The sequence below is a fragment of the Zingiber officinale genome, chromosome 4A (genome assembly GCF_018446385.1).
Source record: "Zingiber officinale cultivar Zhangliang chromosome 4A, Zo_v1.1, whole genome shotgun sequence".
Taxonomy (NCBI): Eukaryota; Viridiplantae; Streptophyta; class Magnoliopsida; order Zingiberales; family Zingiberaceae; genus Zingiber; species Zingiber officinale.
Window position 1 is genome coordinate 1450657 of NC_055992.1, and position 13222 is coordinate 1463878.

The following is a 13222-nucleotide window of genomic DNA, read 5'->3' on the forward strand; positions in this document are numbered from 1 at the left end:
CAGACGAAGTTTACACGGGAAAGTTTGCTAAATCAAGCAATAATGATTGATGATAAGCAAGAAATAATTAGCTGCGCACTTGCAAGTATTTGATTGTGATGTGTCGTGTGTGCAATAAAAATTAGGATGGCAAAATGAATATGTCGATTGATCGGAAAGGATATATATAAAAAAATAGAATTAAGATTGAGAATTTTATGGTTGGGGTCAAATTCGGTTGGACTCTATTTTTTTTTTTAAATTAAATTGGATTCAAATGGATTCGGATTCATCTGAATTTAGGATGGAGATTTAGAACTTGAAATTTGAAAATTATTTTGGGATGATGGACAGCTTAATTTTCAATCGTATAATAAATAATTATTTTTAATAATTAATAATTTAGATAATTAAATTCTTAAATTTAAATATTTAAATTCATACAATATAATTATTGTATTTGGATGATAATATATAGCAAGGTGTGTGTGTATATATATATATATTCTGTTTGATCGTCCGGTAGTGATGTATATTCGGGACTAAGTGGTCGGGTATCTAGATGTGATTTAGACGTTCAAATGTATACGCTTTGGGGCATCCAGATCATTTTGAGGTGCTCCAACTACCTAGTCGCATACGGACAAGATATTAAATTCCTATATAAAGGAGTGATATTCTGCCCGTCTACGATGCACATCCGTAACTGAGTGGTCGAGACGTCAGGATCACATTTACATGCCCCGAGTGTATTCACTTTATGGTATCCAGATCACTTCCGACTGCCCTGGCAACTCAGTCGCGGATGCACGCAGGGCCGTCTCAAAGTTTCATGAGGCCCTAGGCCAAAAAAATTTAGATCTTTAATATTTTTTTAATAAAATTTTTCCTCACCATTTTTTATTCGGACTGGGGACCGACAATGGCGGGTTTAATTTTTTTTTAAAAAAATAAAATATTAATTTAAAAATATATTTTTATATAAAATTTAATTTTCTAATTTTTTGAGATGCAAAATTATTAATTAAAATTTTATATTCAAGTTTTGATAATAAATTTTTTTCAATCGATAAAATTGCTAGATTATTTAATCTTTCTTGAGACATTGTTGAACGTAAATAAGACTTTATTAATTTTAATTTTGAAAAACTTCTTTCTGCTGAAGTGACACAAACAAGTGTAGTTAATAATATTCTATAAGCTATCCATGCATTAGGAAAAGAATTTAATTTTTTTTATAAGGTTTAATACCTCAAGTGCAGTTTTTAATTCTGGATTTATTATTTCTTTTAAAACTTGTAACTCTAAAAAAAAAATCTAAACCATCAATATCAGATAACTTGTGTGTTAAAAGCTTTCTAGATTTAAACATTTTATTTTTAAAAACTCATTATCAAGCAATTTTAACTTGTCTACGTCATATAAAAAATTAAAATTATCTTCGTTAGAAAGTTATTGATCAATTTCTTTTTGTCCTAAAGTATTATCTTCGGGTAGAAATTCAATTAGTTTTTCATTTAAATTTTCAATTGTATTATTTTCTGAGTTTTGATTTTGATTATTAATAATAAATCTATCAAGTGCACCTTTTTAAGATTGAATAAATTCTTCTATTTTTCTTTTTTTCATACGCTTTATATATCCAGAATCATATTTTTTCACAGACATATTTATATTAAACTAATAATAAAAAAGAAAATATAAGTTCCTACTATTTTATCAAAATAAAATTACGTAGATTTACACCATGTAGTTTTAATTTGATGATATTTCAAACTTTGACTATTACCTGCACAAATATAATAAGAAAATATAAAATATTAAATTTTGATTAATTTAAGTAGTTAATAATAAACTGCACAAAACAAGTATATAATAAATATAAGTGCACATAAAGAGTATTAAAAATCTATAAATCATATTTTATGATTTTTTAAATGCATAAATCAGATTTGTGATTGTAGTAATTTGCTTGCAACAAAAAAGAAAAAATGGGAAGACAAAATTTCATATAATTACAAATAATCTATTTTTCCAGTGATATTTGAGTCCATTTCGTCTATAATTTATTATTTATGTAGAACAATAAAATCATTTCAAGAAAAGAAAAAGATCGAAAAAAAATATTACCGAACGATTGAAGAAGGCGAAGGACGTCTTCTGAAATTGAGAGAACTACTGACGAGGTGACGAGGAACAAAAAATATATTGGATGAGACTTGAGAAAATAAATGAGAATATGAGAAGAAGAATGTGATGAAAAAATTAAAATCCGGTAGAGCTGTATATAGGATTATAAGAGAAGATATAATAGGAATTATAATGAATGTATACATTGGAATTAATTGTTGTGGACTCTTGTACACGGATAACCAAGAGTCAAAACTTTAACAGTTGTTATCAGCTATTATGGCAGAAAAAATTTGCTGTTATGGCAGAGAATTAAATTTACAGTATTAACTCTATCAATTTTTTTTTTTTTATATTAGTGAGCCCCAATAAAATTGGGGCCCTAGGCATAGACCTTATGCCTTAAGCCGGGCCTGGATGCACGTGCAAATGAGCATGAGATTAAATTCCTATATAGAGGAGTAATATCCTACTCATTCATCAGTTCAGGATGCGCACCTGCAACTAAGTGGCTGAGACGCCAGGATCACATCTAGGCGCCCTGAGTGCATTCACTTTGGGATGCCTGTATCACTTTTGGGGGCCCCGACTACTCAGTAACAAATAAGCGGGATATCAAATTCCTATATAGAGGAGTGATATCTTGCCCAATCACTCGAGCACTTGGATCATAGAGATTGATTATGTTGGGTGCTTCCCTCTAGTCTGCAAAGGCTGGACCAATTCATAGCTCAGCCTTTGCATTGGTGGTAGACAATGAGCCTCCACCTATTAACAGGTGGGGGCCATTGTCTCCCACCAATCCCCTTGTCCTGGTCCAGAAGCGGACCAGGACAAGGGGACCAGAGGATCTGGTCCCCTTGCAAGCCTAGCATGATGGAGGAGGACAATGGGGCCCATGCGGGGGTGCCCCTCTCTATCACGCATGATGGGCACAAGAGAGATACCCAACACCATGCTTTTATATATATATATATATATATATATATATATAAGCATGGTGTTGGGTATCTCTGTTGGGTGTCGATAATGTGAGCGCATGTACGCACCTAGTATATTATTAGATATTTTAATTTTATTTTCGCTAATCATATTTTACCTTAAGAGTTTAAGGGTTGACTAATAGTATTAAGTAAAAAAAATATCAAAACCTTTTTATATATAACCCAACACTTATATATATATATATATATATATATATATATATATATATATATATATATATATAATGATTTATGCAACTATGGATCTACAAAAGAGAGTTCACACTTATGACTACTAAAAAACTGAAATTCGACAATCAAGAACTTCCTCAATTCTCCCGTAAGGGAGATACTTTTGACTTTCCTCTACAAGTTCAACTTGCTTTTGACTTTCCTCTACGAGTTCAACTTGATAGTATACAACAATGCTTAATTGACAATATTTGAAATATTCCTACTTCGCTTGGGATAGCCAGCCCAAAAATAGTCATTATCAATGCTATCTCTAATTACTTCCTTACAACTTTTAAAAAACCACTTGGGAAGAAATTTTTATGTTATGCTATTTTCTCTGAGCCTTATACTGACCTTTATGCTAACTGGAATGAAGTAAAAAAAGTCTTACTTTTAGAAGAAGACAAATCACCTTATAAGAGGTTTTATTCACTTAATGAAGCTTATGACTTACTACGAGATAAATTGGGTCCCAACTTTACAATAAGCCCATCACTTCACCTGGATAACAAAATACAAGAAGACAAAATGTATTTAATGGCGGCCACTTCTTCTGCTACAAGTCCAACAAGGCAAGATACAGATCTCCTTTCTATACCACTTAGACCACTACATTATCAGTCATTAGAAGTACTACAGGGCCAGAAGAAGAAAGATAACCTCTTTTCTCTAAAAGCCATTCCAGAAGACATCACTTTGTATTTACGTACCTTGGGAGACACTTCATCTTATAAAACTTTCTTAGAACTTGTAGATACTTTAAACTGGTTTAATCAAAACTCTACCCCAGGGATAATGATTACTTACACTAGAGTACTTAGACAAAATCCCATGTACAAAACAGTTTCCGCAATGCTTTAAGCTTACAGACTTAGGTTGTAGATGCCAACTTCTATATTCTATTAGACAAGGCAATGTGCATCTAGAAAAGTTTCAGAGAAAAAAATTATAGAGGAAGACTTATTAATCCAGACTCACTTATGACTTATGGGCTTTACATCAATTATGAATACACGAAGTAGACTCCATTCTCTTATTGTCAGTAATAAAACACAGATAAACGAAAAATTAGATAAAATAAACCACTTATTAGAGGAACTCAAATATAAATGAACAAACTAAAATATGAAAATACACATTATGAATATGCTGTAGAATACACAAAATAATTTTCTATCACAAAAGAAGACGGTTATTGTCACATCGATCTTCCAAAAAAAGGAGGTCAAATTCAAATATAATAAAATAATACTATTCTAGCTCTTCTCAATCAAACCTTCTCCACTTAAAACACAGTTGTCTGATAATATTGATTCTACTGATGTAAAAGAAGCAAATTTTCACTTCCTTCACATTTAGTAGTATCTATTTGGCTGTAAGTAGCGGTAGGTTTTCTTCACTTAGCAAGTCTAAGCCTTTAGATATTTGTGTCGTCTTTCTAGATCTCATCAGTGAGCCTCACATAATAGAGAGCCTCTAGAACCTTTGTATAGTTCTTGGTTTCTTATCCCAGCTTTTCAGGTTTTACTCTAACCTTGAAGCTGTTTTGCTTTACTTAGTCAACACATGTTTTACAGAACCAAAAACTAAAGTTCCATCTTCTCGATCTTAACTAGTTACGGATAAAAGCATCCGATAAAGACTGAGAACTATTGATCTAAATCAAACGAAACAAAACCCTAAGGCTTAGAAATAAAGAGTTACTCAGCCATAGAAGATAATACACACAACATAAAATTTAACTATTACAAACGTAATATCATTACAAAGAGTACTTACAATAGGAGTAGGGATTACAAGAAATAGGAGAGAGAGGGATTACAAGCTCTTGAGAACTTATTGCTTATCAGCTTTCGATGTCTCTTGCTTGCATAAAGACTCTATATTTATAGGAGAGAAGAGAAGGGATTAGAAGAGAGACGTGACAGATAAACTCTGAGCCTGTTGGTGTTGTATGAGCTCAGGACTTACGTTATTAAGTTTGCTGACGTCATTGCATCCATCATGAGGTAGTAAGTGTTTGCTGACGTCACTGCTTCCGTCAAGTGTCAGATTTCTACCATATTAATTAAGTTTGTTTCTTCTACATAGCTCATAGAAGGTGGAAGTGTAGAAATAGAGGCGATAGGAGTTTTCTGTTTATCTAACCATGCCAAATTTTTCTTTTGATAAAATTGACATAAGTTTTGATGTTATGTTGTATAAGCAAATGAGAAATGAACTGTCCCGTATGTTTTTGGTCAGTATATTTTTTCTGTAAAGGTTTCTCCGATCAGACTATATTCACTTGGATCTTGATAGGAATTCCATAGTAAAAAATTTTAAATCCTAAAGATAAAATCTGATTAGGATAAATGATAACTTAAAAAAATCAATTATATTAGGGGTTGATGCGATGTGCTATATAAGGTAGACATCATATCAAAACTAGATATCCATGCGGATCAAACTTCTGGGCCTGCCGTCCGGACCCGTCCATTTCTTTTATATATATATATATATATATATATATATATATATATATATATTACCGTTAAATTTAACATAAGATTTTATCTTTATAGGTGTTAGTTATAATATTAAGAAAAAAAATTATTTTATAAGCAGGCTAAAAATAAATAAATCCAGCGCAGAATAAGCATCGGGGAGTTCTCCTAGAATGATTTTAATCGCACTGAAATTGTATCTACGCCCAAGAATACCTTAGCAAGCGACAGGAAGTGAGCAGGGTCCCGCAGCAGGTGGTGCTACCGTTAACGCACGCGGTACAAAAGTACGTTAGTTTTGTATGACTGTCGTGCCTGCTCACGGTGAGCTGGCCCGGAGATATGGCCCCTCCCTTTCGTCCGTAAGATCTTGATCGGACGGATGAGAATAAGTCACTAAATGCCCCGGGTCGCTGTCCGGTCAAAGTAGAATTTTTCAGTTACCACCCGCAAAATCCACGAAATTGCGAAACGGAAAGGCGTGGAATCGGTCACGGGAATCAGAACGTTGGTGAAAGCCGGAAAGGGACTCGAAATGCAAAAGAAGAAGACAATAATTAAAAAAGGGAGGGTGTTTCGGGAATTTTAAAGATACCAGTGGGCTGTCCAGCAGATTTATCAACTATCTCTGGCCTTTCCATTTTTTCTTATAAGGTATTCAAGAAAATCATGAAAGAAAGTGCATTATATTGTAAAAATATAGTGCCATACGTAAAAACTAAAACTTAGGAGGGGCCTTTTGAAAATCTGCCGGATTTTATACATGTCTCGACTCTCCCGTACTTAATTTATTTATTGTTTATTTTTTCTTCACTTCTCTTCTCTCCTCTCCGCCCTCTCTCCCCCGTCGTCGATTGTACTACCAAAAGTAGAAATTCCCAGTGTTGCAGGCATTTTGGGATTCCGCGGAGGCATCTCCGTCGGATTGGAGTGCATTTGCCGTTGTAGTTGTTCGTGGCAGCGCGGTATTCGATACGTAGCCGTTTCAGCTCGTCCGGAGCTGTATCTTGACGCTGGGAAATCGGTTGCCTTTCCCGGTGAAGTTTCCTTGAAGGTTTAGCGCGATCTACATTTGTTTTATTCCTATTCGAGTTGTTTCTCTGGGAATTTCTTCTCCTTCTTGGCATTGCAAGGTCGGATTTTTTTTTCTGGCATGTACATTGCGGTCTCCTGTACGCAAGGGTCCTTCCAAAAATGGGACTTTTGAGGCGTATCTAACATTTTGAGTCGAAGAGTCTCAGGGAGCAGTGACATTGTTGAAATTTGAGACAACCTCCTCTGTGCCATGGTCTTCAGTATGCTTCAGGTACTCTAGCCGCTTTCGATCTCAGATTCTGTTGTTTTGAATGCGATTAGAAAGTTGGGATCTTTCTTGAGGAGGATCATATTTCTTAGACGACAGATGGGCATTAACACCTCTTCATAGTCTCTCCCAATTCTGGGTTTCCTTAGATCCTTCTTGTATTACAAGTAATCTTGATTGTGATACTGAACCACTAAAATCCATGGAGTCCATTGGCCGTTGCATTACTCTCCTTGTGCTTCTCGGGGTGTTATTCACAGGCCACTGTGAGGCCCAGTCACCAGGTTCAGCTACAGGTGATGCAAGATCGTTAGATACTCTCCTTCAGGACTATGCTTACCGTTCTCTTGTTCATCCCCGCACTGGATTTGTATATGATGGCACTGTCCCTTCCAATCTCACCGGCATTAGGATTGCAGCAATAAGGCTTAGAAGTGGGAGCCTGAGAAAGAGAGGAGTTGATAGCTACAAGGAATTTGGCATCCCATCTGACATTGTTGTTCAGCCTTATGTAAAAAGGTTGGTTCTGGTTTACCAGAATCTGGGCAACTGGTCTTCATTCTACTACCCTCTTCCTGGTTATACCTACTTGACTCCTGTGCTTGGTCTCCTTGCCTATGATGCCACAAATCTCTCTGCTACCAACTTGCCTAAATTAGATTTTGCAGCTACAAACTTACCCGTATCTATTAATTTCTCAAATGTTGTTGTTCCTGTGCCTAGTGGTGCAATTGCCAGATGTGTGTGGTTTGGTCTAAATGGCTCACCAGATTTCAGAGATTCGGAGTCAGGAAGTATGTGCACCGTGTTCCGCCAAGGTCACTTCTCCATTGTGGTCAATTCTAGTGAGATTGTTCTTCCTCCTGCACCAAGTGAAGGTCCAGGGCTCTCTCTAAATCCTGTTGTTTCTAGGAGTAACAAGTCCAAGCTATGGAAGATAATTGTCTCTGTGATTGGAGGGATTGCATTGGTTCTCTTGGCTTTACTTACATTTGTAATGCTCAAGTATACTCGAAACAAAAAGGTGGCAAAAATGGAGCAGCATGCAGATGCAGGAGTATCCTTGGATACTGCTAGCGTTGGAAATGCTCGGGTCCCTGTGGCTTCTGGTCTAAGGACACAACCGATCCTTGAGAATGAACTCGTCGCTTAACTTCAAAGATCGAGAGCAAAATACAAGAAGATTGTCGTTCGGGTGTTTTGTATGAACAGAACCAGCAGAAAACCATTGCAAATGTTACATGATATGGTTTAGGTTTTGCATTCAGCACCTACAATATAGACATTGTTTTTCCATATTTTATTCTTTTACGCCCAGATTTTCCACAGTTCTATAGTTTGCCCGAAGAATTGGCCTTGTTAGTAACTGTAACTGTTTCAAATTTTATTTGTTGGTTATGTTCTGAGGGATATTGCTAATAAAAGTTATAAAGCTGAGATTATTCATCCAGTCTTGCTTGTTCTGGTTTTACATACTGGTGCCTTGTTCTACATAACTACATTATCTATCAATGTGTTTCTTAATCTGAGATTCAAAGCATGCCAGTCCATATTGTGAAGTTACTATAAAGTTAATCAGAAGCTCCAGTTTATTACCATTTAAAAAATTGATTCTGTCACCATTCAAAATTTAAGTGTCTGCAACTCCTTCCCCTTGTAGCACACACTTGGTCTACTAGGAATTTTAGTTGAAAGCGAGTGTCGAGTGTCAAGATCACAGAACTGTTTTGAGATGCAAAAAAACGACAGCATTATGAGGAGCAAGAAACCATCACTTTGGTTGCTGAGAGGAAACAAATTAGAGAGAGGAGAATCCAAGATGCATCTGAGCTGTTCACGGGTAGAAGAATATTAACGTTACAAAGTGTAAGCCCAAGTACAAAGGAACAAACGACTCACTGTTTTCTAGGCACCTTGTCTTCTTCCTTTATGGGCCAGTGTATGGTTTCGGAGGATTCTATGTTGCAGGCATGAGGCTTATGCCTCACTGCGACATCATTAGCACTCGGGGATTGCTTTCAGAAAAGAGTTAATGGGACTGCAAAAGTAGCTAAATAAGAACACTTCTCAGCTTTAATGAATGACCAGATCTTCCGAATGAAATGACCTTAGAATTTATAGATCTTCTTTCTCATTTTAATCCCTACTGATGTTGTTTGGTTATTGTTATGTGATCGTTTGAGATCAATCAAAAGCCAATCCAATTAAGAATCGTTTATTAAAATAGTAAGCAAGTTAGATAGATCTCATCTTGATGAGCTCAACCCTTATAAATCTCTATAATTATAGATGCATAGGAGTAATATAGAGGAACAAAGCAATAAACATAATAGCTGTACTTGTTTCAAACAAAAATCTATAAATAATTTAAGGACAGGATGCTTTGTCTAGTTGAGAAGAGATACTATGGTTTGAATCCTAATGATGGGATCTACCAAAGCAGGGTTTGCTCCTTGTTAAAGGTTAATCCAAATCTTAATAGTTGAACGGCAACATGTCCATACCGTTGTCTCACTCACCTTTGTCTGAATGAGCCCTTGGATCAAGCTTGTTTGTGGACAAGCAGAGGAGTTTGTTCTAGTCTTCATGACTCTGACAAACAAATTTATTCAGCATTTTTTTTTTCAAAGGACATATTTAATTTTTTGAAATTTTCTAAAAGCGTATTATACTTTGATTTTTTTTTTTAACAAAAACGTATCTAATTCCTAAAATATTTTTTTCCATCTATTTCAATCCTAAATTTAAATAAAAATTTATTTTTTAAATAAAAATCTAATTATTACATCAAAAAAATTTCATACAAAAACCATTGATGATATTAAAAAACTCTTTTTTTAAAAAAAAAAATTACGTCATTAAATTAATCTTCTAACTTTATTCATATTTTTATTTTAGAAATTTTAAGATATAAACAAGTTAATAAAAACAATCTCCATCATAAACGTAGTAGTCTTTGTCTTCTTTAATATAATAATAATTATTATTATAAAATAAGAACAAGTTACTGTTCAAATTTTGTAAAAGACATCTTTTAATCCTACAGGACTGGACGTCCCCAGACAACCTACGAAGAAACCACAAATCGCTCCTCCACTAATTTGAGAAATTTCCAAATAATTCTCAAAATTAAAGGAAACATTAACCAAAACAAATCTAGTATAGATCAGGTCAGCTCGAATTGAAACATGCTCATATTTACAAAAGTACACATAGTGGAAGAGTGCGAATAACATTAATTTAATCATTATTCTAATCAACTTGCCCTCTGTAGTGGATTTGATGATTTTATTGAATCCCGTATACATAATCATCAAAATCGTACACTGCTTCCGTTCGTACCTGCATCTGTAGTTTTCACTTTGAAGAAAGGAAAAAACATTTTCTGAAGAAGATACCAAAATAAACATGTATGGATATATTAGCCTGTGGTGATGTCAACGACCTGTAACACTATGGGCGCCTGAACTTTCTGATGACAAAGATGAGCCTGAGACTATCTTACTATCTGTTGCCAGAGCTTCTTGTGAACTACCTGTAACACTATGGGTTTCGCTGCAGACAGGAGGTTCTGCGCCTGAACTTTCTGATGACAAAGACGAGCCTGAGACTGTCTTACTATCTGTTGCCAGAGCTTCCTGTGAACTATCATCCTCCGACAACATTTGCAGTACGCGCTCTAGCTCAGCAACCACCTCTGACATTGATGGTCTAGCATCAGTCTCGTCGGAACAACATCGAATTGCTAAAGAACCAAATTTTTCCATGCATTCTGAAGGATAAAATCCCATGCGGTTGTCGACGAGTGTGAACATCAACCCGGATTGACAAGCATTCCTAACCTGCAATAGCAGAATAAATGGAATGAAAAATATAGCAAATGTGTGAGAATCATCTGGTGGATCTACAAATGATTCCAGAGTCCAAACTGATTATTGTCTCCTGCAGTTTGCTCTGTTGTGTTAGTGTATGTGGTGTTGGATCAAAGATTAGTGAATATAGGAGAATAACGAGACAAGGCAGTGCAGCCAAATCCCTTGCATGGTTACAAACTCTGAACCGAAGAAAAGAGAACCATTTGTGATTATGGATAAACAACCAAGCTCATTAGGGTTGAATCTCAAACAGCTCAGGAAGATAAATGATGAAATTTGAATAAAATACACAATTTATGGTGGACACTTATGCACAAGAGTGATCTTTCTAAATGAAGGAAAATAAATATCACAGGAATGGAAATAACTAGAGTGATTTTTCTTCTGTATTTCCATGCTTCCTAGCTTTCCCTTCAGTTTTCATTCACTTCTCACTTCAACCTATCTAAACTCAAACTAGGGACATATTTGACATGGCTCCAGAAATATTTGACATCTAAGCACTGATGCATTGCTATTCTTAATTCACATTTGAATCAACAAGAAACCAAGCAGTATTCAGGGAGAGTATGTTTTTTAATTTTCAATGGAAATATTGGAATCATATAGGTCACAGTCATAATATCCATTACACTGAAATCCCAAAAAGAAACTTGATATAGATCATTTATTTTTCATCTCAAATCTTCTCAAGATAAAGCATTTATTTCCACATTCTTCAAGTTTTTCCCATTCTTCTTTTTGTCCCTTCCCGAGGTCTACATTTTATCTCACCATCCTTTACTTATATTGTGCATGATTTAAGATGAAATTAGTTTTTTTTTTTTTGAGGATTCTAAATTACTAGTATCTCTTTTTTTGTTGGGGTCAGAATTAACTTGGTCTCTCCTAACATATTCTCTAGAAGAGTAAGATAATTAACCATGCAATCTCCTTCCAGCATGTTTTTCATTGCAAAGAAGAGGATTGAAACCCGACTCTCCAACACTTCGTCTCTGTCAATTAAAAATTCAAACTGATGAATAAGTCTGTCCTCATCCTGAGTCATCTTTATTTGAGCAGATGTCACACTTATCATACTCTCGTCTCTATGATCCTTGCCTCTTCAATTACAATGGATTTTACTTTGTCTCTCTCCAGATATTAGCCGACTCCACCTAGTGGAATAAGGCTTAATTATTGTTGTTGCTGTCTCACCAGATATTAACTCTTCATTTTAAGAGCAGATGCCAATTTTCTATTCTATATTTTTCCTCTCTGCAACCTCTCATGAGTTGTCATTTAATCCTATGGCATCTTCAATTTGACATACAATCTAGGAACTTACCAAGTCATTTGAAAATCATTGCCAATTCAATCTTTTGAAGATCTATCTTAAAAGATAGTCATAAATTAGAATCTAATCTCCAGTCTATAACATTGCACTGCCAAGATTCTCAGTCATTGACCTTGTATCTTCATCTGCATCAGAATCTTTTCATTTTGAGAGTTTTCTATTTAATGTAATAAGCTACCATAAATCTAAAATTGGCATGCCACATTGGAAAGGGATCTAAACAACAGTCTTGAGAGCAAGTGCCGAAGACAAATGAGTGTCCTCCAAGGATGCATGGTGTGGGTGAAATTGCATAAACCTGCATCCTCCCATGAGAAATTTGAAGGAAAAACCCCCAACCCTAAACTTGTACCGAGTTCAGAGAAAAAAATATTGTATATGATATTCAAAAGTGAAATATTAATATTAAGATCATATATATAGAATTCGGACATGGCATGGCATACCCAATGACATAAATCTAGGGTGAAATCAAACATATATATATATATAAACCAATCAATTAACTCAAACAAGCCTACAGAAGAAAAGTTTGATAAAGCTGATAGCTATTCCAGTAAAAAGAACAATAGAAAAAAATGACAAATCTATAGGATCCTCTATAAAACCATAAGCAATAAACATAACATTGTTTTGTATTTGAACAAAGAACAAGCTACTATAGGAAAGAAAGGAAAATAAACTAGAAAAACTCAGAGACATCATATAAAAAGTTATGTACCTCTCTTACAATGTTTTTGCCATGTGAAATTGGCCGCATTCCGGTTAGAAGTTCTAGGAATACAACCCAGTTTAAGTTGAGTTCTCACTGCTGCAAATTGGAAGAAAGAAAATAATCTCAGCAGACATCTTCAATTAATCTATCAATTAACTGTAAACATGAGTTATGAGGATGT

General features: G+C 34.8%; 2 protein-coding genes across 2 annotated transcripts in view; one reads left to right on the forward strand and one right to left on the reverse strand.

The window, feature by feature from the left end:
• The first annotated feature begins 7317 nt into the window (after positions 1–7317).
• Positions 7318–8268, forward strand: LOC121969093. Its single transcript, XM_042519018.1, has one exon. The coding sequence runs from the start codon at positions 7318–7320 to the stop codon at positions 8266–8268; it is 951 nt and encodes a 316-aa protein (XP_042374952.1).
• Positions 8269–10252: 1984 nt separating this feature from the next.
• The window catches only part of LOC121969094 (probable LRR receptor-like serine/threonine-protein kinase At1g06840), a 40779-nt gene continuing 37809 nt past the window's right edge, over positions 10253–13222 (reverse strand). The window contains exons 17-18 of the mRNA XM_042519019.1: positions 13048–13131; positions 10253–10957 (exon numbers count right to left, since the gene is read on the reverse strand). Coding sequence (XP_042374953.1) covers positions 10553–10957; positions 13048–13131 — 489 coding nt within the window. The 3' untranslated portion in view covers positions 10253–10552. The remainder of the gene's footprint in view (positions 10958–13047; positions 13132–13222) is intronic.

Bases quoted from the DNA above. Each gene is read 5' to 3' on its own strand.
- LOC121969093 (XM_042519018.1), top strand. From the start codon at position 7,318: ATGGAGTCCATTGGCCGTTGCATTACTCTCCTTGTGCTTCTCGGGGTG.